At 39.8% G+C, this 21,753-nt stretch overlaps 4 protein-coding genes across 6 annotated transcripts; 1 reads left to right on the plus strand and 3 right to left on the minus strand.

The window, feature by feature from the left end:
* Positions 1–810: 810 nt before the first annotated feature.
* On the minus strand, positions 811–3,888 carry RpL22 (Ribosomal protein L22). The gene is made up of 3 exons (XM_017173768.3): positions 3,736–3,888; positions 2,934–3,551; positions 811–1,283 (listed from the first exon to the last, which is right to left on the minus strand). The coding sequence occupies exons 1-3, from the start codon at positions 3,745–3,747 to the stop codon at positions 1,017–1,019; spliced, it is 897 nt and encodes a 298-aa protein (XP_017029257.1). The 5' UTR covers positions 3,748–3,888; the 3' UTR covers positions 811–1,016.
* A 345-nt stretch (positions 3,889–4,233) lies between these two features.
* Positions 4,234–6,787, minus strand: Acsf3 (Acyl-CoA synthetase family member 3). Its single transcript, XM_017173745.3, has 3 exons — positions 6,558–6,787; positions 6,309–6,498; positions 4,234–5,973 (listed from the first exon to the last, which is right to left on the minus strand). Exons 1-3 carry the CDS (start codon positions 6,633–6,635, stop codon positions 4,379–4,381), a joined length of 1,863 nt encoding a protein of 620 aa, XP_017029234.1. The 5' UTR covers positions 6,636–6,787; the 3' UTR covers positions 4,234–4,378.
* Positions 6,788–6,896: 109 nt separating this feature from the next.
* On the minus strand, positions 6,897–11,891 carry Dok (docking protein homolog). Its single transcript, XM_017173744.3, has 3 exons — positions 11,438–11,891; positions 10,332–10,652; positions 6,897–10,097 (listed from the first exon to the last, which is right to left on the minus strand). The coding sequence occupies exons 1-3, from the start codon at positions 11,519–11,521 to the stop codon at positions 8,622–8,624; spliced, it is 1,881 nt and encodes a 626-aa protein (XP_017029233.1). The 5' UTR covers positions 11,522–11,891; the 3' UTR covers positions 6,897–8,621.
* A 334-nt stretch (positions 11,892–12,225) lies between these two features.
* Atg5 (autophagy protein 5) lies at positions 12,226–20,923 on the plus strand. Of its 3 annotated transcripts, none has more exons than XR_011445485.1 (7): positions 12,226–12,463; positions 12,529–12,628; positions 12,712–12,817; positions 13,315–13,540; positions 13,610–13,715; positions 20,421–20,613; positions 20,667–20,923. XR_011445485.1 is itself a non-coding variant. In XM_017173806.3 (6 exons), the coding sequence occupies exons 1-6, from the start codon at positions 12,311–12,313 to the stop codon at positions 20,537–20,539; spliced, it is 810 nt and encodes a 269-aa protein (XP_017029295.1). In that variant the 5' UTR covers positions 12,226–12,310; the 3' UTR covers positions 20,540–20,923. The 3 variants fall into 3 exon arrangements, 1 of the variants encoding a protein (XP_017029295.1); XR_001770873.3 differs by having other exon boundaries at positions 20,421–20,609; XM_017173806.3 differs by having other exon boundaries at positions 20,421–20,923.
* Positions 20,924–21,753: the final 830 nt, after the last annotated feature.

Consider the following 21,753-nt stretch of genomic DNA (forward strand, 5'->3'; position numbering starts at 1 on the left):
CATACTAAATTTAATATTTAAAAAAATTCAAATTTATAATTAATTTTTGATAATTTTAACGATCGAACAAAAAAAATTCAAATTTTGTTTTCCTCCGAAAATGGATAAAACGATTTGCAATTTTGCGATGATCAAGAATATATATTCTTTATAGGTTCGGAAATGACTCCTACACTGCATTGCAAGCATCTAACTATATTTATAATACCCTCAAAGGTTTTTTTGTACTCACCTTGTGTGGGTTTTGCATTTGTACATATAAGAGCGAGGCTTTTCTTTCTGTAAAATACAAAACAATATTTACTTTAGGTTGTATAAATAAATACAAAAAATAACTCATTGCAATATTAAAAAAAATCCCTCATTTGGAATATTAAAAATAAATTCCCTTTCATTGGTAGATTAAAAACATAAACAAATAAACAAGCTTGTGCCTTTAATGGTTATGCTCTCTTCAAGGGCATTCAAAAACTTTCACCAAATACTTGGCAATGGCAAAAAAAATTATATAAAAAAATAGATACGAAAGACAGAAAAAGAAAAACTATACGAAAGACACAAAGGAAAAATAAACAAACACCAAATAGAGCGAGATAGACAAAGATAGCGTGTGGGTTTAGCTTTTTTTTTGCCCATTAGTGAATCATTTAGAGCAAGAAAGCTTTTACAGGGTATTTAAAAAGCAGACTTAAAGCAGACAGAAATACATATCCCTCCCTGTGCTGACAATCTTTTGCATAATCAAAGTTGTTTTAAAAACTATAACATAAAGAAACCCTTTGAGAAACCCACAATTGATAACAACCAAAATTTTTCTCGGGGAGAATCACACCCCATTGGTTTTTATTTGGCGGCGCTAAAAACCCCCCCAAGGGTTTTCTTGTTCCAGAGTTCACAACTTGTTGTTTTGCGGGTGTAAAAACACGAGCTCCTCTTTCAGAGTCGTGAGATTATTTAATAAAAACGAATCAGGCAATACAGGATCATTGTAAACGTGAGAGTTTGGTGTGCTGTGTTTACTCGGCATCGTCGTCCTCGTCGTCGTTGGAGCTGATCCTGAAGTAACGCAGCTCGTACGAGTCCTTCTCGTTGGCCACCACACGGATCCAGTCGCGCAGGCTGTTCTTCTTCAAGTACTTCTTTGTGAGGTACTTCAGGTAGGCCTTGGAGAAGTGCACATCGGAGCTGACGTGCAGCTTGAGCTTGGAGCGCTCAAAGGTGACATTGTTGCCCAGGTTGTTCACCTTGCCGTTGACCTTAAGGCGGGCCTTGACGTACTTCTCCTGCGAGTTGGGGAACAGTAGGGTTTTTCTGGTTAGTTTTGTTTTTTAATTGTTTTTTTTTTTCAGAAGCATTTAAATTTTTTTGAATGTCTCCGTCTTTGTTAAGGCCAAGAGTCGAGTGAGTAGAGAACAGAAGGCCCAAATAAAGAAGAGTGACCAATTTTTTAATGTGCCACTGAGTACACTGCCATCAGAGCGACGCTTCAAGCTCACTCTCTGACGGCAAATCGGCGTGGCCTAAATATATAGAGATTTGGCAGTGATTTTAGGTCCTAGAAAATATCGAGATATCTCCATATATTGATATCAGAAGCTAAATTCGATACATAAAACGATTTCTGAACGCTGCGACATACATATGTGCGATAAAACGATATTTTCTGTGATTTATCAAAAACAATATAATCGAAAAAGGATAACTTAAATATTTTAATGTTAAGAAATATTTTCAGATATTTTAAGTTTCAAAATTGATGATCCTTTTGATATGAATTAAATTAAAATCGATATCTTAAATTTTCAAATTCAAAAATTTATTATCATTTTAACATGAATATAAATTTAAAATAAAATTCTATATTTTCCGATGTATTAAGTTTTGATGTTAAAAAATGTATAATCTTTTTTATATTATTTTTAATTTAAAATTCAATTCGATATTTTCCAATATTTTATGTTTCCATATTCCGAAATTAAAGACCTTTTTGATATCAATATTAATTTAAAATTCAATTCGATATTTTCCTATATTTAAAGATTCCGTATTTCAAAATTAATAATATTTTTAAACATTAAATTCGACCTTTTTCGATATTGAAAGTTTCGATATATCGAAGTTTTATGATTTTCGATGTGATATTGAGCGCGATAGACTTGTCGACACATCATATCACACTTTTGCTCCCTAGTTAAACCTAGTTAAAGAGTAGTTACCTGATCCACTTGGTAGTAGGGGCGACGTTTCCATCTGGCGCCCTGCTCTAAATTCTTGACGCGTTTAGCGCTCTCGGTTTGCCCACTTAGCGGGTGTGTCTGTGTGTGTCTCAAGGAAGGGAAGATATACTGGGGAGAAACTAATCCTCCAATCTTGAAGTCCTGCTAAAGTTGGGAAAACCTGCAGGTGTCACGACGCTTGGACACCCTTATGAGCAGGGCGCACTATGAATTTTGGCCTGAGGCGACGCACGGTTGTGGACGCAACTCAATCCCAGGGCCCACCACGTGGCGGTACACATAGCACGGCTTGACGCTGTTCACAGACGGTTGCACCACTGGCCAGTGCCAGGTCACTGGCGGTCAATGGCTACCCCGTTGTGCAGTGCCCAGAGCCCCTTGTCGGAAACGCGTGTGCCCAGTTGATAAGGCAGCGAAGAAATACGGTTTTTTATATATAGATCGGACGACGGAGAGATTCTAATGATTCTAGAGATACTTTAAAAGCCAAGATAATCTGTTCCAGAAGTTGTTAACCGCAGGCGGCACGGCAAGAGTCCGCGAGCAGTTTATCGCTTAATGGATGTGAGGCTTCGCTGTAACCACAACTTTTTATCCAGAGTCCCTGGCTAACTTTGGGGGCAATGGAAAGCTTGGTGCGGTAGAAACGGATGCCGGGGCGAAGGAGCTCTCTGCTCTTCTGCTTTGTCTACTTACGAAATCGGCCACATCCATGATGCTGTCCTCAGCAATGTTGGTGCAGTCGATGGTGAAGCGCAGGGCGACCTTCTTCTTCTTCTGGCCCTTGCCGCGCAGCACGTTCTTCTTGACCACCTTGCTGGGAGCGGGGGCAGCCTTGGCCTTGGGCTTGGGTGCCGGCTTGGCAGCGGGAGCGGCAGCTGGGGCAGCGGCAGCAGCCGGAGCAGCAGCAGCAGCTGGGGCAGCCTTGGCGGGAGCAGCCTTCTTGGCCGGAGGAGCGGCAGCCGGGGTGGAGGCAGCCTTCTTGGCCGGAGCAGCCTTGGCAGCAGCAGCCGGAGCTGGGGCAGCCTTGGCGTCCTTCTTCGGGGCAGCAGCAGCTGGGGCCTTCTTGCCGGCAGCAGCAGCAGCGGGCTTGGCGGCCGCTGGCTTGGCAGCTGCAGGCTTGGCGGCAGCAGCGGCGGCTGCTTTGGCGGCCTCCGGTGCCTTCTTCACATTCTTGGCGGCAGCGGCGGCGGCGGGCTTGGCGGCCTCAGCCTTGGGCTTCTCCACCTTGCCCTTGGCGGCGGCGGCGGCAGGAGCGGCCTTCTTTTCGGCCGGCTTGGCGGCCGTCTTGGAATCACCCTTGTTGGTCTTGGCCTAAAATCACATAACAGAAAAAAAACACAAATCAAATTTCGTTTTTACAGGCACTTTCACGTTTTGTCTCGCCGCGATTCCATCGCCAGTGTTTAAACGTTAGTTTGCCGGTTTATATTTTTCTACTAAGGCACTCGCTGGACGGGGGATGGGCCGAAACATTTACGATTTTCCGCGGACTTACGGTTGGAGCCATCTTGTCAGTCGAAAACCACGAAGAAAAAGAACAGAAAACGGAAGGGCTGTCAACGAAGAGGAGCTGGAGAGCTGTCAAAACCACGGTTGTTATCGATACTATCGTTCAGCTGACAGGCCGAAAAGTGTTTTCCAACACTTGCCGAGAGACTGGGCGAAGGAGAGAGGCAAGTTGCCCCTTTTGTCTCTCTTTATCTTTGTGCAGAAAAAAGGAAAACACATTTATTTAAATAAATAAATCTAAAACATTTAAAAATATTTATTATTTATTAAGTGGCAGTTCGATTAAATCGATAAGCGAACTATCGCGTTCATCGATTTATTTAACGGCACTAATTTTCAAATGAGTTCATCTGTCATCTCTCTCTAGCACATATAGTTCTTAAGGGGGTAGACTCATTAATAATTAATACAAATAATACACAAGGACATAAAATATACAAAATATAACTAAAATAATATAAGAAAAAATAGTCTGCAAAGATAATTTGATTGTAAAATGAACATTTTTTATTATGTTACAAAACGAATGTCGCATGAAATCTCACATGAATTTGTTGTGGCCCAGACAAGGCGGACATGGTCCATGGGAGGGCTATGTTTAAGGATTTGTTTAAGGATTTTCCATTTTCCTACTTGGAAATGAGGGTCTTGAAGACCGTGGGGCACTTGTGGGCCGGCAAATGGCGATAGCAATAGGTCTTGATGGCATCCAGATCGATATCAGCATCCGGGGAGACAATGCAAATGACTCCGAGGCGATGGCCCCACACCTTGTTGGGTATTCCCAAGACGGCCACATCGTTGATGGATGGATGCGAGATCAGAACCTTCTTGATCTCCGAACCATAAACCTTGTAGCCACCGACGGTGAAGACATCGCTGATCTTGCTCAGGAAATAAAAGTTGCCATTCTGATAGGCACAAATGTCGCCCGTCTTGACGAAGCCATCGGGTGTCTCCTCCATTTTACAGCCAATTGCCTCCGGATTTATTTGCCGGCCACTGATGCCGCCGCCCAGGGAGCTGGACACCAAATCGGACTTGGCTATCTGAAGCTCACCGATGACAGTCTGCGAGAGCGGCGTATCGCTGCCCAAATCCATATCCGACTGGATGAGGCCATGATCCACATTGCCGCCCAGCTCATTCTTGCAGGTGATCAGCTCGGTGCCCTTGCTGCTGATCAATCGGGCGGTCACGCCCTTCAGTGGAGCACCCAAAGTGCCGGGGCGATAGTCCATCTTGCCGGGATTTGAACTCTGACTCGCAGCCGAAGTCTGTGTGGGTGTTGAGGGTGGTGTGGTGGCGGCATTATTACTGGCGCTCATCTGCTCATCCAGGGGATGACCCAACACCAGGCCCGTCTCCACCATGCCATAGTACTCGTAGATATTCTGACCCGTAATCTGGCGCCAGCGCTGGAACACCGAATCCGGCAGCAGGGCATAGGCGGTGGCCATCAGACGAATCCTCTGGCGGCAATGATTCAAAATGTAGTCCACCATCCGCGAGTCCTTGGCGAACATCTTGTCGTATTCCGCAATTAGACGCTTGTACACAATGGGCATGGCCAGGAAGAGGGTGACCCGCTGCTTGGTGGGACTATTGATGCCCAACAAAGCGCTCCAGGCATTATGGCCATCGAATTTCTGCTGCAGAATGACTGTGCCGCCCACATTGAGCACCGCTCCGACGGCGGCATTCATGCGATTCATCGAGAGAATGGGCAACAGGCAGTCCGAGGGCGACAGGCGCCAACTGTCGATGAGGCAACGGACATGGGCATCGATATTGCGATGGGAGAGCAGCACCGGCTTCGGTTTATTTACTGCATTCGGTGTGTGGACCAGCATGGCCGGTGCCCCGGCATAAAAGTCACTCGGCAGCGTGCTCTCGGTGAGCAGGTCACCCTGGGTGCTCACCAGCTGCTTCACATACATCGAGGTGGAGGACACACTCTCCGCCGACGGCACAAAGCTGTGATTCAGCACTATGGTGGCCGACTGCAGGCCCAGTGAGATTTCATGGGCCATTTCTTCAAATTCGGGCGTGGCTATCAGCAGCTTGGCCTTGCAGCCCGTGGCCTGGCGACGCAGCTGCTCGATGGGTTGTCCACATTCCAGAGGCACAGCCACCTGGCCAGAGATCCAGCAGCTCCATTGGATGGCTATCCACAGGGCATTGCTCGAGCAAAGGTAAGCCACATTCGAGAGCGAGGCACTGCCTGTGAGAATGGAGTTTATAATTAATTATTAATTTAATTATTATAATATAATATTTTACTACAAAATGCAGTCCAATCGATGTGAATTTTGGTATAGGAGGAGATAAGGGTCTAAGAAAGGATCACGCCAAGTCACAAAATGATTAGATATAAAAATGTATAGATAATACAATTTTCCTAAGCCGATAATATATGTGAATTTTGGTATATGGTGAGAATAGAACCCAAGAAAGTAAGGGAATATATTCATATGTATTATTGATATTTTATATAGGATCATATATAAAGTTTATAAAGATTACATTTAGTACTGAATTTTAAATTTCACAACTCACCACATATATTGGAAATCTGTATGGCCAGACGCTTGGCTACCAAATACAGCTGGAAGTAAGTGTACTCCCCATTGATATCCTTCACGGCAATCTCATCCGGATAGAGCATGGCCCTTTTATATGTAGGCACCACCAGGTTGCTGCGTACATCCTCCTCGAAGCTGTGTCGCAGCTTCTCGATGAAGCCATCCTGCGGTTAACACATCATTAATAAAGCCATTATCCTTGGGATATATACTAAACACTCACCTTATGTATCAGTTCGGCCGAGCAGAGGCGAACCCAAGGACGCAGGCGCAGGTGTTGGCAACGGCGAAGCAAGATCATTTTTTCTTTAGTTTTATTATTATTATTATTTTCTTATTATTTTCCCAATTTATTTACACTGGTGTAGTAGTATGAGTGAGTGGAAGAGACGGAGAGCAGAACTTAACTACGATTTTCCGGTGGCTATTCCGTTTGAAAAGCCAAAACGATAAAACGATTATGCCTACTTATTCAAGGCACACTGTTTTAGGAAGAGATTTATGACCTTGCTTGTATAGTGCAGGCAAAGCTTATTGTCAAACAAAATAAAAACTATTTAACTTCGTTTCGTTGGATCTTTTTGTGGGTCTTTATTTACACAATAATAGGTTTGCAGACACAAAAGATAATAATTATACAATAGACATAATCGTAAACGTAAAGTAAGTAAAAAAAAATTATGTTATTTTCAAGTAAAATGTGCGTCACAATTTTTATTTTGGTATTTTTTTTGTCTTCTTATTTATTTTTATTTCGTTTCGTTTTTTTTTTGTGACCTTTTGCATAATACCCAAAATAAAAATATTGTGGTTATTTCAACGGATCCTGGCTTTGAGAACTTGGAACGTGCACGGGGACTAAAGGGGTCTTGGGGTCTTGAAGTTCCACAGCACTTAAAAAAAAAACACAAAAAACACCTATATTTACAGTCTCTATTGATAAAAAGAACTGTTTTTGGGAGATTTTTCGGGGTGTATATGGCATTAAAATGTTGTTCCTATGGCAGCTATATAGGTATATATACGATTTATCGTATAGGAATAACAATTCGAGATATGGCAGCGAAATACCTTATGGATGGATGATTAAATCGGGAAATAATTACAAATTTTAAGGTTGCATTTTTAAAATATACAAAAACACACATATATATTTTAAATACAAATTAAATACACACATTTCGTGTTTAAATTTGTGAGTTCTTTTCATTTCTGAGGATCTCCTCGAGTGCAAGTGGCGGTGGCAGTGTCTGTGCTGGCTACAAAATTTAACAATTCTATATAATAATCACAGTTTAATTTAACAGAGAAAAGATAAACAAAAGATATAAATAAAAACAACACGATTTGAATGGCTGGCGGGGGCTGTATTCGAATATTTTTGTGCGAGATTCTGTGAAAGTATTGCCCGCCATCGTCTTTCATTTTTATTTGCTTATTTTTTGTAAGGCACCTGGGCAGTCTCTGCTTTTCTTGCTTATTATTTAAATGCATTTTACTGGTAAAAACTTGTTGTTTTGCTGTTTCCCATATTGAAATATATAAAAAAAGGTTGGGTTTTCAAGACAAAATATATCGAATTGTATTCTAAAAATCATTTAGAAATCTTTGTAGTTTATCTCAAATATTTAATACATTTTTAAAAATTTATTAAATTGGAATTTAAGGGTTTAGTGCCTTTACTTTAGTGTATTTCTGTAGTCTTTTCGGTTTTTAATTGTTGAAAATAAGGAATTTTAAGTAAAGTTTTGCTCAAGAACTTGCTTAAAAGTAGAAACTCTAGGTTTCTGCTTCAGAAGTTTTAACAAAATATATATAGTAAATGGGATGGCACAAAATATAGATATATATCAATACTGTATATATAAATTAACATTTTAACATGGCGATATTTGTGATATTCTGTTTGATATACATATACTGAGCCTACAAAATCGGAAAAAAGAGACAAGATAATTATGACATATAAAAATACCAATTTTCTGATATTTTTTAATAATTTTGTATTAAAATTTAAATTATTTTCATATTTAAAAATTTCAAATATTCAAATTTACCATAATTTTTTGATAGGATATTGATATATTTATATATATTTTTGAGAATATATCATTTCGGAATTTTACCCTTGCTTTCTTTACGATATTCAATGCTTTAATGGCTTTAAATTGGAATTGAAAACAGCTATAGTTCGGAATCTTCTTTCCACACACAGACTGCACCCCTTCTAGCTTAAGTTTCCTTAACATTTTCACTTTCAGTCCCCGTTCCCAGTCCCATCGTTACCTTACACTCGCTTCGGCTTGCTGACAATCGTGTAGTTGAGGCCATTATAGCTGCGATGATCAATGGCCGACGTACCTCCCGTTCCCGTTCCCATTCCCATGCCCGTTCCCGTTGTTGTCGCTGATTCCATGTTGCTATTGGAGATTCCCAGATTGTTGTTGTTATTGTTATTGACCGTGCCAGTGGACTTTCGGAGTACCCCATAGCCCAGATGACTGTCGTCGGCTTTGCGAAAGCTCTCCGTATCGGGACTGGCAATCAGTTCGTATTCGTTTGGCGGCGGCGGACTGCAACGTATCCGATTCCCAGGCAGAGTCACATTCACAATGGTCTTGTAGCCACTGGAGGTCTTGTTGTTTGGCGACAGAAAGTCCAAACGATCATAGTTGCCATCGGAGGAGGCGTTGGCAACGACGGCATCATTGCCTATACCCTCGCCAATATCGATATCTATGATTTTGGGCGTGCCGCTGCTGGTGATCGAGCGCTGGCGGACAAACTCCGTGGTATCGCACAGTATGGGCATACGTTCGCAATGCCGGACATCACCAACGCCTCGGGTACGCCACGCCTCTGTTATATTCTCAATACACTCGTAATCCCGCTCTGGGGGCGGCGCTGCCTCCTTGCTCTCATTGCGCAGCGGCAGATCGGGCGGTAAATCCGGCCCAGACACATCCTTGTCGATGTGTGGCTTGAGTATCACCGAACTGTTGTTATCGCTGGTGTTGGTGGCGGCGGCGGAGGATGTTGTTATGGCCACAGGCTCATATTTGACCATGTTCCTGTATTTATCACAATGTTGGGGTGTTGTTGTTGTTGTTGGGCTTACTCCCATTAAATTTCGAGGCGGCTTCTTGGGAATGCTGTGCGGTACGGATAGTGTGACGACAGAACCAGGTGCAGAGGGAGCCGAAGCTGTGCCCGCCGTTGTTGAGGATAATGTTCCTCCAGAGAAATTATTCAGCGAATCATTCGAACTGATAAATCCCCTCAAAGAGATGCAACTTTGTGTGGAATTGATCTCAAACTCTCCGCCGCCAACGCTCCCGTGTGGATTGCTCGAGGGTGACGGTGGCAGGGGGCTCCTTGAGCCCGGTTCCATGCCAGCCGCTGCACTAAACTGATTCTCATTGCACTCCAGTGTGCTCAGGGTGCTGCTGTCGCCGCTAATCAGTTTCTTCATCGACTTCATCTTGGCGGACATGCAGCGAAAGACATCCTGCGGATTGGTGTGATCCAAGGTGAAGACACCCTCGCCGGTGGTGCATTTACGGCCCGCCTCAAATGTGAACTTGCCATCTCGATAGCCATACTTGCGGATGAAGCGATACGGCCACATGGCCACTGTTGCGCCCAAATCCTCTGATTTAAGTTGCAATTCCGTAGGCGTCATTTGGAGCATGTACGTCTTGGGTTCGATGTTGCAACGAATGGAGGCCTCCGAGGGGATGAGTGTGATGATGAAGAGGCCATCCTGCAGTGATAATAATATAGATTTATTAGTTATTATTATTAATATTATTATTTATATTATATTAAGCCCGATAAATAAACATTTGTCCTAAAATCAACCCAAAAACATGATTATAAATATTAAAATTAATCGTTAATCCTTTGAAAAAGTTGATAATTAAAGAATTAGCAAGTGTTAACCCCAAAATCGACACGCGCCAGTAAAATGTATATATAAAGTGAAATCATCACTCACAAAGGAGCTGCAATAGAGGTCATTGTCCTCCTCAATGGCCCCGCCAATGCCGCCCGATGGCGAGGTGTCACAAAAGGCAACGGTCTGCAGGGCGGTGATCCAATCCTTGAGCTCCTCCTCGCTGCTCGTGCTCAGGGTTAATGTGCCATGACGCTTCACAATGTGGATGAGGCGGTCGGGCGGCGGCTCCTGGGTGATCTTAACACAGTTCTCAAGGGTGAAGATCTTGGGATTGCGATCTTCCTTGCTCTCGCACATCTCCAGACGGGCGATGCCATGACGGCTGGCCTTGAACAGCAAACAGTACCGATTGCATGCTTTCTGCAAAGAGGATATTTTTATTAATTAATAAATATATTTTATGTAATTTTTAAACTTAATAGAAAAAGCTCTTCGAATTGGAATTAATGTTCGGTTTCATATCCTAAAGGACATCTGTTATAATCAGAATCCTTTCGTTACTTGACTCTTTCAGCTCGCCCCTTTCTTTATCCCTCTTTTGAGCCCATTTTGCTCTCACTCTTTTCGCTGGCTCAAGAATTTCCTGTCCGCACATAAACATGAAGCCATGAAGCCTCCATGAATCGCCCAGCTGTGCGTGTGATGTGTGTGTTTCGTTTGAAGCTCAGATATAATTGTGGTCAAAAAAGTAGTAACTTTAAGTATTAAATTATTCATATGTTTTTGTAATTAAAAATTAAAAATTCCTATAATTGCAAAAAATATTTGATAAGAAAAAAAAATAATTTATTATGCGCATCTTTGATGCTAATTTCTTGACCATAACTGTCGTGTGTCGCGCGCGATCTTGCTCTCGCTCTCTTGTTAGAGTGTTCTCTTTCGCTCATGCTGCCTCCCTTTCTCACTCCCACTCGCAGAGGAGACTTCATTTGTATGCAACAAGTACCAGGCACGACGCACACACTCACAAAATAGCCTGTAAGTCCTGTTTATCGAAAAATTACTACGCACTTAAAGAATATATCAAAATTCGTTGCAAAATCGAGAACTTCAAAAGAAACAAATCTCGAGAAAACTTCTAAACGAAATACAGAAAACACAGGTTTGTTTTTCTTATTGTTTTTTTTTTTGGCAATTTTCCATACCTTTTTCGAGATGCGATTTAGCGAAAATCCAGTTTGGGTCGGCACATTAAGATATCCAGCCAAAACAGGTATTTCAACATCCATTCTGTGCTCCACTCCTCCTCCTCCTCCACCTCCTTCGCCTTCGTTCCTTCTCTCACTCGGTCTCGGCCTCTCCTTATGCGATCTCGTCTAGCCTCTTCTCTCTCACACAATGCGCCTCCGACTCCGAGTTTTTATTGTTGTTGCTGCTGCAGTTGCTGGCAATTTCTGGAGTTTCGCTTTTATCATCCGTTTTTCACAGTTTCCGATCGTTTCGCGTTGTATTTTCCACTGGCCAGGCGATCGCCGGTCATATTTGCATCGCACGGCAAACGCGAAGATTTAAAAGCGCAGCCGCAGCACAAAAAAAGCATTAACAAAAAAAAAACGAGCAGAGGCACGTCGACTTTATTTATTTTATCGCTGAATTATCGATGGCACTATCGATAGCATGATCGATACGATCAACTTGTTTGGCTCTGACTATCGGAATGGTTTTAAAGAGATAAAACCGGATCAAAAAGTGGAGAACTTGGCTAAACAAAACAGAACACGACAAAACACAGAAAAGTATTTTAAAAGGGGTAAATAAATAATCAAGATGAAAAAGAACTTTTTTAAATTACGTATGTGAAGCAATGTGTCGTTATAAAATAATTAATCAAAAACATTTATGGAAAGGAAGGTTGGGACATTGCTAAACAACCCTAGACGGCAACCTTCCGATAGATGGCAAACATAGCAGTCGCACCCAATTGGAATGCCAATCGATAACAGCCAGTGCCATCACTATTACCAAAACGTATTGTGCAAAAAATAAAGAGAAAAGAAATTTAAGCAAAAACTGCAAGCATGGCCCACGACCGCGAGGTGTTGCGTATGATCTGGGAGGGCCAGATAGGCATCTGCTTCCAGGCGGACCGCGACGAGATCGTTGGCATCAAACCGGAGCCCTTCTATTTGATGATATCGCGACTCAGCTACTTGCCCCTGGTCACTGACAAGGTAAACAATGCACTCCAAAAAAGTACAAATAATATATAAAACGTTATATTTGCTATGTTTTGCAGGTTCGCAAGTACTTTTCCCGCTATATAACTGCCGAGCATCAGGATGGCGCCGTGTGGTTTGACTTTAATGGAACGCCCCTGCGCCTACATTATCCAATTGGTGGGGAAGACTGTCTTATGACTCCAATTGGAGGGTGTTTCTAATTGTTTAATTATTATTTATTGCACTCTTTCCCTGTGCAGGTGTCCTGTATGACCTGCTGCATCCGGAGGAGGACAGCACACCCTGGTGCCTTACCATACACTACTCCAAGTTCCCCGAGGACACGCTCGTCAAGCTCAATTCCAAGTATTTATCCAACAGATCCAGATTCTAGATAAAAATAGTTTCGCTTTTATATGGGATTTTTATTAGGAAAAGTTAGTTAAAGCTTTAATTTTTTTTAAATATTTATAGTATCTTATCTTATTGTTTAAGGTTAAGAAAATCACCTGTTTTGCGTTTTTAGTTGAAACATTTAGTTTATTTAAGAACATTTTCTTAGGAACAGCTTTTAAAAAGGTTAAATTATATAATTTTTTGATTATGTTTTATACATTTTATTTTATTTATACATTTTATATTAAAACCAGCTGAAGTCCTGGCTAGCAAGTGTCCTATATATAAGGCCTGTTTCATTTTCATAAAGGATTAAACATGTTGGAGCCTGAATTAAGTTAATTAGAGAAGCAAAATCGTGTTGAACCGAAAATAAAATTTAAGAGAATGTCTAGTTTTTCTTCATATTTCAAAGGTTTTTCCAAACTTTCTTAACCTATAACTTTTCCATTGATAAACCCTTTCAGGGAACTGCTGGAATCCCATTACATGTCCTGCCTGAAAGAGGCAGATGTCCTGAAGCATCGCGGCCTGGTCATTTCGGCCATGCAGAAAAAGGATCACAATCAACTGTGGCTGGGCCTGGTCAATGACAAGTTCGATCAGTTTTGGGCCGTCAATCGGAGACTGATGGAGCCCTATGCCGACCAGGAGTCCTTCAAGAACATTCCCCTGCGGCTCTATACGGACGATGTAAGGATATGCCGTCAGTTTGGTTTCAAAGATTAATGGATTTCTCTTTCTTTTTTTTTTTTGCCGCAGGACTTTACGTACACGCAGAAATTGATATCGCCGATCGGCGAGGGTGGACACAAAAAGAGTCTGGCCGATCTGATGGCCGAATTATCGACACCTGTGCGCAAAGCGGGTGAGTTACCTTTACTCTTCTTCTGCTACTTCAAACATAGAAAAAGAACAGAGAAATAGAACCTAGAAAAATGTATGAAAACTGTAGAAAGACCTTTTGTCTGACGCGGCCAGACGCAGCGTCTCTTGGAAATTAGGGAAAAAGGTGCCAGTCAGTCTGGCATGGCCAAGTGCTTGTCTATAACCCTCCCCTGCTCTTCCCTCTCCCTTCGCTCTGACTTATTTATTTTTCTATTGAATAACACAAACGAGCCAAGCCAAGAGCCGAAAAATCCGCCCTGCGGCACTCATTCTTCAATTCATCAATGTCCCTCTTTTGTCCAGACAAAAAAAATATATATATAGAACCAAAGAAAGGAAAAAATATATATAGAGAGGAGAGGTGGAAAACAATGCCCCCGGGGTGGAAAAGCGAACCCGGAGCGGATCGGAACGGATCGTATCGGATCCGTAGCAGCAGGCAGGCAGGTCTCTTGGTCTCTTGGCCATGGCCCAGAGGGAGCAGCACCGATCAGGTTGGTCCATTCAAACTCGAAATGGAATGAAAAATGCATATTCTTTTTGTCTGGAAAATGATTTTTTTTCCGGGCAACTATAAAAACATTTGGAGAAGTAACAGCAATCGGGGAAATATGCCATTAAAAATGAGATCTATTAAATGTTTTATACATTTTTTTTATATTATTAGTAACTTAAAGAAATTGATCCTAAAATAAGCTTAAAAAAATATTATATTATTATAATATTTTATATTTACTATTAGTACCTTTAAAAAAAATGTATAGAAAAAGTATCAATACAATATTGATGATGATTTTTGCTATTTTGACTACTTCACTATTTTTAGTTTTCTTTACTGTATAAAATTTACAAAAAAAAACTTTGTAAAAAAGCTAAAAATATCTTCCTATAATTATTATTAAATATGAAAAATATTGTTTAATTATTTATTATATTATATTAATAGAAAAAATAGTATCGAAGAAAAAACCTTAGAAATGCAACTAAATTGGAAATAAAATTAAATTAGTGATAAATTAGTTAAAAGTCTCCACTTAAGTCTCCACAAAGCCCCCAAAAAACCTAGGATTCTGTCCTTTTGCTGATCGCCTGACCTGCGGCGCCGGCGACAAGAGAAAGAGGGAGAGAGACAGCACACACGATGCAGAGGGAGATGGTAACACACACACACAATGCCGCAGTGAGGAAAAGAGATAGATAGGGCCAACAAGTTGCAACTGCAATAGAGAAACTCCCACTCCATGATGCCACGGCTTAGGTGCAATAATAGCATTTGGGAATTCCAGAGACGGACAAAAGGCGGAACTAAATACCTGCGGCTGGGATTTAGGAATTATATTGTGAGGGACTGCACTTCGGGCACTTCTTCGGGCTCTGTTTCCATTCAGAGAGTTTTCTTCTGTTTTTTTTTTCCTTGTCCATATGTTCCTTCTGTGCCCGATGCAGGTTGGGTATTTCCCAGGTGTTCTCTGGCCAGATCTCTCTCCCTCGGTGAGGTGTGAAATTTGTATTTGCATGCTTGGCACGGCAACCTCGCCGATGATCCAAGGAATTTCCCATTCGAAAAGGTGAGAGATTTGAGGAGGACTCTAAAAACAATTGAGCAAGCAAAGATGGACACGGAGCACCGGTACGTAGACACGTATTTTCCCAAAGGTCACATGTTCTCGGCAACAAGGCGTCCTTGGTGCAAGGTACCAAACCCTAGGGACTATCGGGGCCATCAGGACTCATATCAGGACTCTTGCTCAGCAGCACGCCTGGCTTAAGTGGGCCAGGCCAAGGCAATCCTCTGACATTTGAAACTCGGGGTTCCGCTTTCCCTCTGGCAGGATCTAGGGAACTTAGGGATCCTTCGGATTTAGCAAGTTAAAAAGCAAGCTCACTGTAATACTCCTTATTTAAGGAGAGAGTAAAAAATTTGTTTATATCTATTATATTATTTATATATTATTTATTATTTTTTAAAATTTATTTTATTTTTTTAGTTATTAATGCTTTAATAACCTCAACCCCAATAAGCTCTTTATGGATTTCCTTTGGATAATAATTATTAATATAAATGTCTTTCGTTCGCATTTTTTTAAAGGGCTCCTCCTAATTGTAAACTTTCAATCATATAAACATCCATATAGGAATTCCCTTTAATCTTTTTACTGATCTTTTTTGTCTTCCGACAAATCGAATGGAGAATAATTTTACATCTTTTTTTTTCAAATCATACAGAAAAATGCCTTGAAAACCATGATCAATTTCTTCAGATTCTTCTTCATCGTGAAAGAAGAGGAGGAGGAGTGCTAAAAAAAGGAGGCGGGGGAGCGGGCGGATAACGATTGCACGTAGTGTTTGTGGTGCGTGCATTTTCATAGAAAATCGTATTTAAATTGAAATGAAATTCAAATATACAATGCAGCCGCGTCGCCTCTCGGAGTTTTTCAGTTTTCCTATCGTTCTTTTCTCCTCCCCGTTTTCAGTCGGAACGTGGAAGGTTCAAAGTAGATGCGATTCCAAGAAATCAAAAAAAAAAAAACAACAAAAACAAAAAAAAAACAAGGAAAGGAAAGAAGAAGATGAAGCAGCAACAGCAGAGGAAGAGGAAGGTAGAATCTAAGACGCGTCAAAAATAAAAGAAACGCATTTCTTTTGGCTTTGCCTTTGGCTCCTGCGCCCCTCTCACTCGATCTCCCTCACCTTCGGCCGCTGCTTCTCCTACTCCTTTTTCTTCTTCTTCTTCATCTGCTCCTGCTGCATTGGTATTTGCTTCATTTGTTGTTGCTGCTGCTGCTGCTTTCATGATTTGCCGCCTGCAGCGCCGCCAACTTCTCTGCCCGCGCATCGCCGGAAAGCAGCAACAATAAAATGCAAGTGCCGTTTCAGTGTTGCCAGGTTTAACCAAAAATAAAGCTTAGTTTTTAAAACTAAAATTACTTTAGAAGCACTTTCAAAATGTGAAGTACCTAATTAATAGTTTTATTTGAATGAATATAGACTTAACGGCCTAATTTATTATATTATCAAGTTTTTTTTTTTGTGTAATAAAGCTAATCTTATACAAAAAGATACATTTTGGCGACGATATATCCAAAGTTGTCTACACTGGTGGCTGTGTGTGCCTGTGTGTGCGTAAGCTATGCAGGCTACACTGTATTTGTGTTTGTATTTGTGTAGGGTGCTCTCTCTCTCTACCTCTCTCGAATGTGTGAAAAGGAAGTTCTGAGATATCACCTCCGCTTATTTGTATTTACACCTTCGCCGGCACCTCGTCCCCCGCCTTCTACTTCTACACCTCCTAGTATTTCTCCCCTCCTCTTTTTTTTTTTTTTTTTTTTTGCTTTTTTTTCGCTGCACTCCAAAACTCCGGTGAAAACGGCGGCGCACGGAAATCGCACCTCAATGTTTATCACTCTGCTTCTCGCCCTCGCTATCTCCTTCTTTCTCCTTGGCATCTCTTTATGGGCTCTCCTTCCCCTTGCTCCTACCTGCCGCCACCCCCCACTCCACTCCATCGCACTCGCATCATCGTCGCATTTGCTTAGTCCCATTTCGACACATTTTCGTTTGCATTTCGTCAATCAGACAAACAATGGCAACCTGCAAACTGCAACCTGGACTGGCCATTGTGTATGTGTGTGTGTGTGTGTGTGTGCGAGGTGTGCGTGTGCAATGGTGTGACAATTGGCCGTGCCACGCCCTGCTCTTGGGTGGGCTGCAGGGCAGCTGTGAGTTTGTATTTTATTTACATTTTGTTAAAAAACTGATCGTTATTTAAACTAGAATTAAGATGCTTAAGAAATTTTATTTGTGAAAATGAAAACTGTATGATGAATTTATTTTCAGTGGATATACATATTTATTTGTATATATGTATGTATATGTATATGTATATTTTTATATTTTTATTTGGCATTATATTTCTGCTATAGAAGGCAGTGCAATTGGAGATCAGTTCTGGATTTGGTTTTCTCTTCCTGCCTCTCCTTGGCACCCACTTAATTTTCCACTTTTATCCATGTTTTTTTTTCCTTATTCGTTTCCCGTTCTTTTCTCTCTAAAGTTTGTTTGTTTTTTCGTCTGGTTGATCGGCAATAATCAGTTGCAATCTTCAATTCACAACTCGGACTGCAAACGTCAACGAATTTTTTTGTATTTCTCCTTCCGTTTGCCTCCCCCTCGCCGAATTTCCTTCTCTACTTTGTAAGCGGCATGAAAATAAACTTAAACTGAAATTAAAATTGAAAAGTAAGACAAAACAAAAAAGCCCACAAAAAACAATTGATTAGCACTTTTTAGCTGGGGGGAGCTTTCTTATGGCGTCACTGTCACTGAACTGCAAAAATGTCATTTTCCCACTGCAGGTGGAACATTTGGAATTGGAACGATTGGATGGGATTGGGTTGACTGTTTTTTTTTCAGCCCAGTTTCTATATTGTTTTCTTTAATGGCTTTATAGGAACACAATCTATTAAGTGATTATAATGATGATTGGAGCTGGGGGCCTTATCAGAGAGATCGGTGGAACGATTTTTGTTTATTTTTAGCTATGAGCTATACACCATGTCGTTCCCTCCTGTTTCCACGTTTTACTTTTTTTTTTTTTTTCTTTCCCCCCATTTTCGTTGCTGACGACGACGATAATAAAAAATGGGATCAATAAATTTTCAGACGGTTTGGCGCCACTTGGCGCGCGCAAGGGACGCCCCTGACTGCCTGTTTTTATACTCATTTTAGCGAGGGAGAGGGAAGAGGGTCAAAGAGAAAGAGAGAGAGAGTGAAGAAGATCCACCCGAGTGTCTCAAGAATTTTCTTGAAATTTTTGAATATTTAATAATTTTAATTGCAAGATTTATGAGCTGTGTAAGGATTATTTCAAAAGATATTTCTGTGATATTTTTTTTAAATATTAAAAAAATAATAATAATAATATAATATAATAATGTAATAAAATGCAATAAATGTTATATATGTACATATGTACCTTTTCCCTAGAACGTTTAGGTTTTTTTTTTGTTTTTAATTTTCTTTAAGTGCCTTAAAAATACCCCTAATGACTGTATTAATTGCTTTCATGTCACAACTAATAATGCCTCATTAAAATATTTTTATTATAATCATAAATGTAATCAGTCTTAAGCTGAATATAAAAATGTATGTATACATTTTTTCATACTAGTTCTATTAATATTTTAATAATTTATTTTGAAACCCCATTAAAAAAAAACCACCTGATTAAACGCTGCTACTGAAATTGCCCTCGCGGCGTTATTTATTATATTTTATTTTTGGGTAGCGCCATTAGCTTTGGTCATTAAACTCGTGACTTGCGGGGAATGAAATGGAATGGAAACGAAACGAAATGAAACGAAACGAAAGGAAACGGAAAACGGTGGACGGGGGCTCTTTTTTAAGCATGAACTCGCGCGCCCGTTGCACAAAATCTTATCTGCAGGCAAACGCTCATTCGCCTCCCACCGTATGTAATCAGCCATTATCAGCATACTATATATACTATATAGACCATATCAACACCGACTGACTTGCCATAACCCACGACTACGACTACGACGACGACGCCGGCGATTGGCAATCGCAATAATGGCACTTTTGGAATCGGTGATCGGCAATCTATAATTACAATTCATATGCTAAAATTAAAAATGACGAAATTTCGTCACAAAACATGATTAGCCACACAAAGAAAAAAAGAAAAGAGGGAGAACATGTAGATAAGGCTCTGAAACTCAGATTTCCAATAGTCCAATTCTGTGGAGACTTCTCTGGGCTCTTCTGTAATCTTTTATAGCCCGCAAATTGATCATGATCACCAACTCCGCTGTTTATATAGAGCAAGCTGGCTTATCTCTCGCCTCAAGTAATCCCCTGGCTGATCTCATTCATTATAATATAAGCAATATATTCGCTCATTAATAAACTATATTGATTGGCGTTTGTTTTTTACATAATTGTAAGCCTTTAGTGGGTATTTCCATTAAAGCTTTTCATTAGGTGTATACTAAGGATATATATTAAAATGTAATAATTATATGATCAATCATTATAGAAGATTTCCTATACCTATGAACTCCTGGGGGGACTTTTTTCGGATTATCAGACTTGTTTCGGCGGTCTAATTGCTTTGAACATTTAGAGGGTTTTAGGAATGATTGATACTTTGATTATAGGGAATATTAATAATATGTTTGAACGGGGGAAAACAAAAATAGAAACACCAAAAAGGCTATATCTATATATATAAATGTTAAATCCAGGATTTAAATACATATAAAGTCCCATATTTATTTAGATAAATATATCACATTTAATATTATATCAGAAATAGCTTAAACTTTGATTTATCGATTTTTTAAACATTGAAAAATAATTTTATATAATTAATATAATTTTAGAATTTTGATATTTTCAAAAAATGTTCGAAAAATGTAATTACTATTATTTTTTTTTTACTTTTTTCCGATTATTTTAGACACATATTATAGACACATATTATTAATTTATGGCACATTTCGTATATTACAACGATAAAATATCGATTTATCGTCAAATATCTATACTGCAATATATCTTGAATTACTTAGCTTTTTAATTATTTATTTATTTTAAAAATATTTTTTAGCTAATATATATATTATATATACTATATCTTAGCCCCTTTTGTACCTATTTGTAGTTGGATGCCGCACCCATGGTATAGATCTTCACGAGGAAACGCAGCTGCAGTGGATGTCCGAGCACCTTAGTTATCCAGACAATTTCCTGCATTTATCGGTGGACTACAAGGATGTCTAGTCCAGCCTCTATGTATATATGTATTTCTATATATATAGTGGTGTATATATACCCCATGTTAGCCCAGTCCGTGAGTGAGTGTGTGTGAGTGTCCATGTCAGCGTGCAATTCTATTTTTCGATTCCAGCAAATCCCAGGGCGATCCTCATCGATCGATATATATATACGCATGTATATATATATATATATATATAGAACTATACGTCTAGTTAAGTTTAATCCGTATGTAATATTTATGATATATGCCACAGCATTTAACAGAGCGAGCAGCGCAAACCAAACGATTACTGGAACTACCCACTAAACTAATAATACCAATATTTATACCTATATCTATTATATACAGTCAAACTTCTTAAAAACAAAAAAAAAAAAAAAAACAAAGCAACTATTATTCTACCCTTGCCTTATGTTAGTTTTATTATTGTTTTTTTCTTATTTTTTATAATAACACCTGAAAACATCACGCGACTTTGTATATTATTTATATAAGCTATTTTTTAATGACTGTAATAAACAAAAATATATACATATATATACGAATTTGAAAACTATGTGGCCTTTTTTATTAAATTATTTTTTTTAAGGGGGAGATATTTCTTTTTTATTTATTTTTAAATTATTTTTATATTGTTTATTATTTTTATTTTTTATTTAAAGACTGCAATAAAAAATGTATATAATATATCTACCAATTTGGAAAATATATGGAATTTTATATATTTTTAAAAATTTTATTTTTTATATATTTTGTTATTAAATAAGCCGAAGCTCGACTGTATATAGTCGCCGAGTGATCGCTGGATCGCTAGCCGTGTGTTCATCGATCAACCTCCATTAAGCCGCCGGAAACTGGCCCAAGCCCTGCACTAACTAAACGAACTAAAAAACTACCTAACAAAAAATAAAAAAAAAAGAAACCTCGCTAGGTTATCAATTTCGGTCGCGATTTATCCGCCTGTCAAGATAGCAACCGAGTCTAGAACCTGGCCAGAATTGGAATTGGGTCTGGACGGGGTTCCTATAACCACTGCCGTATCTATATCTGGTCTGGGTCGACCTTACACAATATGTTTTCCACCAAGCCGCCGAAATCGATGATCGTTTTTATTTTTTTGTTTAGTGAATTAAATATTGTATTTGAAGAGCACCGATTTGACACTGTCAGGCATAAGAAAACCAACACTGATTCTATAATTAGTTAACGCTTTTTT

This window comes from Drosophila kikkawai, chromosome X (genome assembly GCF_030179895.1).
Source record: "Drosophila kikkawai strain 14028-0561.14 chromosome X, DkikHiC1v2, whole genome shotgun sequence".
NCBI lineage: Eukaryota > Metazoa > Arthropoda > Insecta > Diptera > Drosophilidae > Drosophila > Drosophila kikkawai.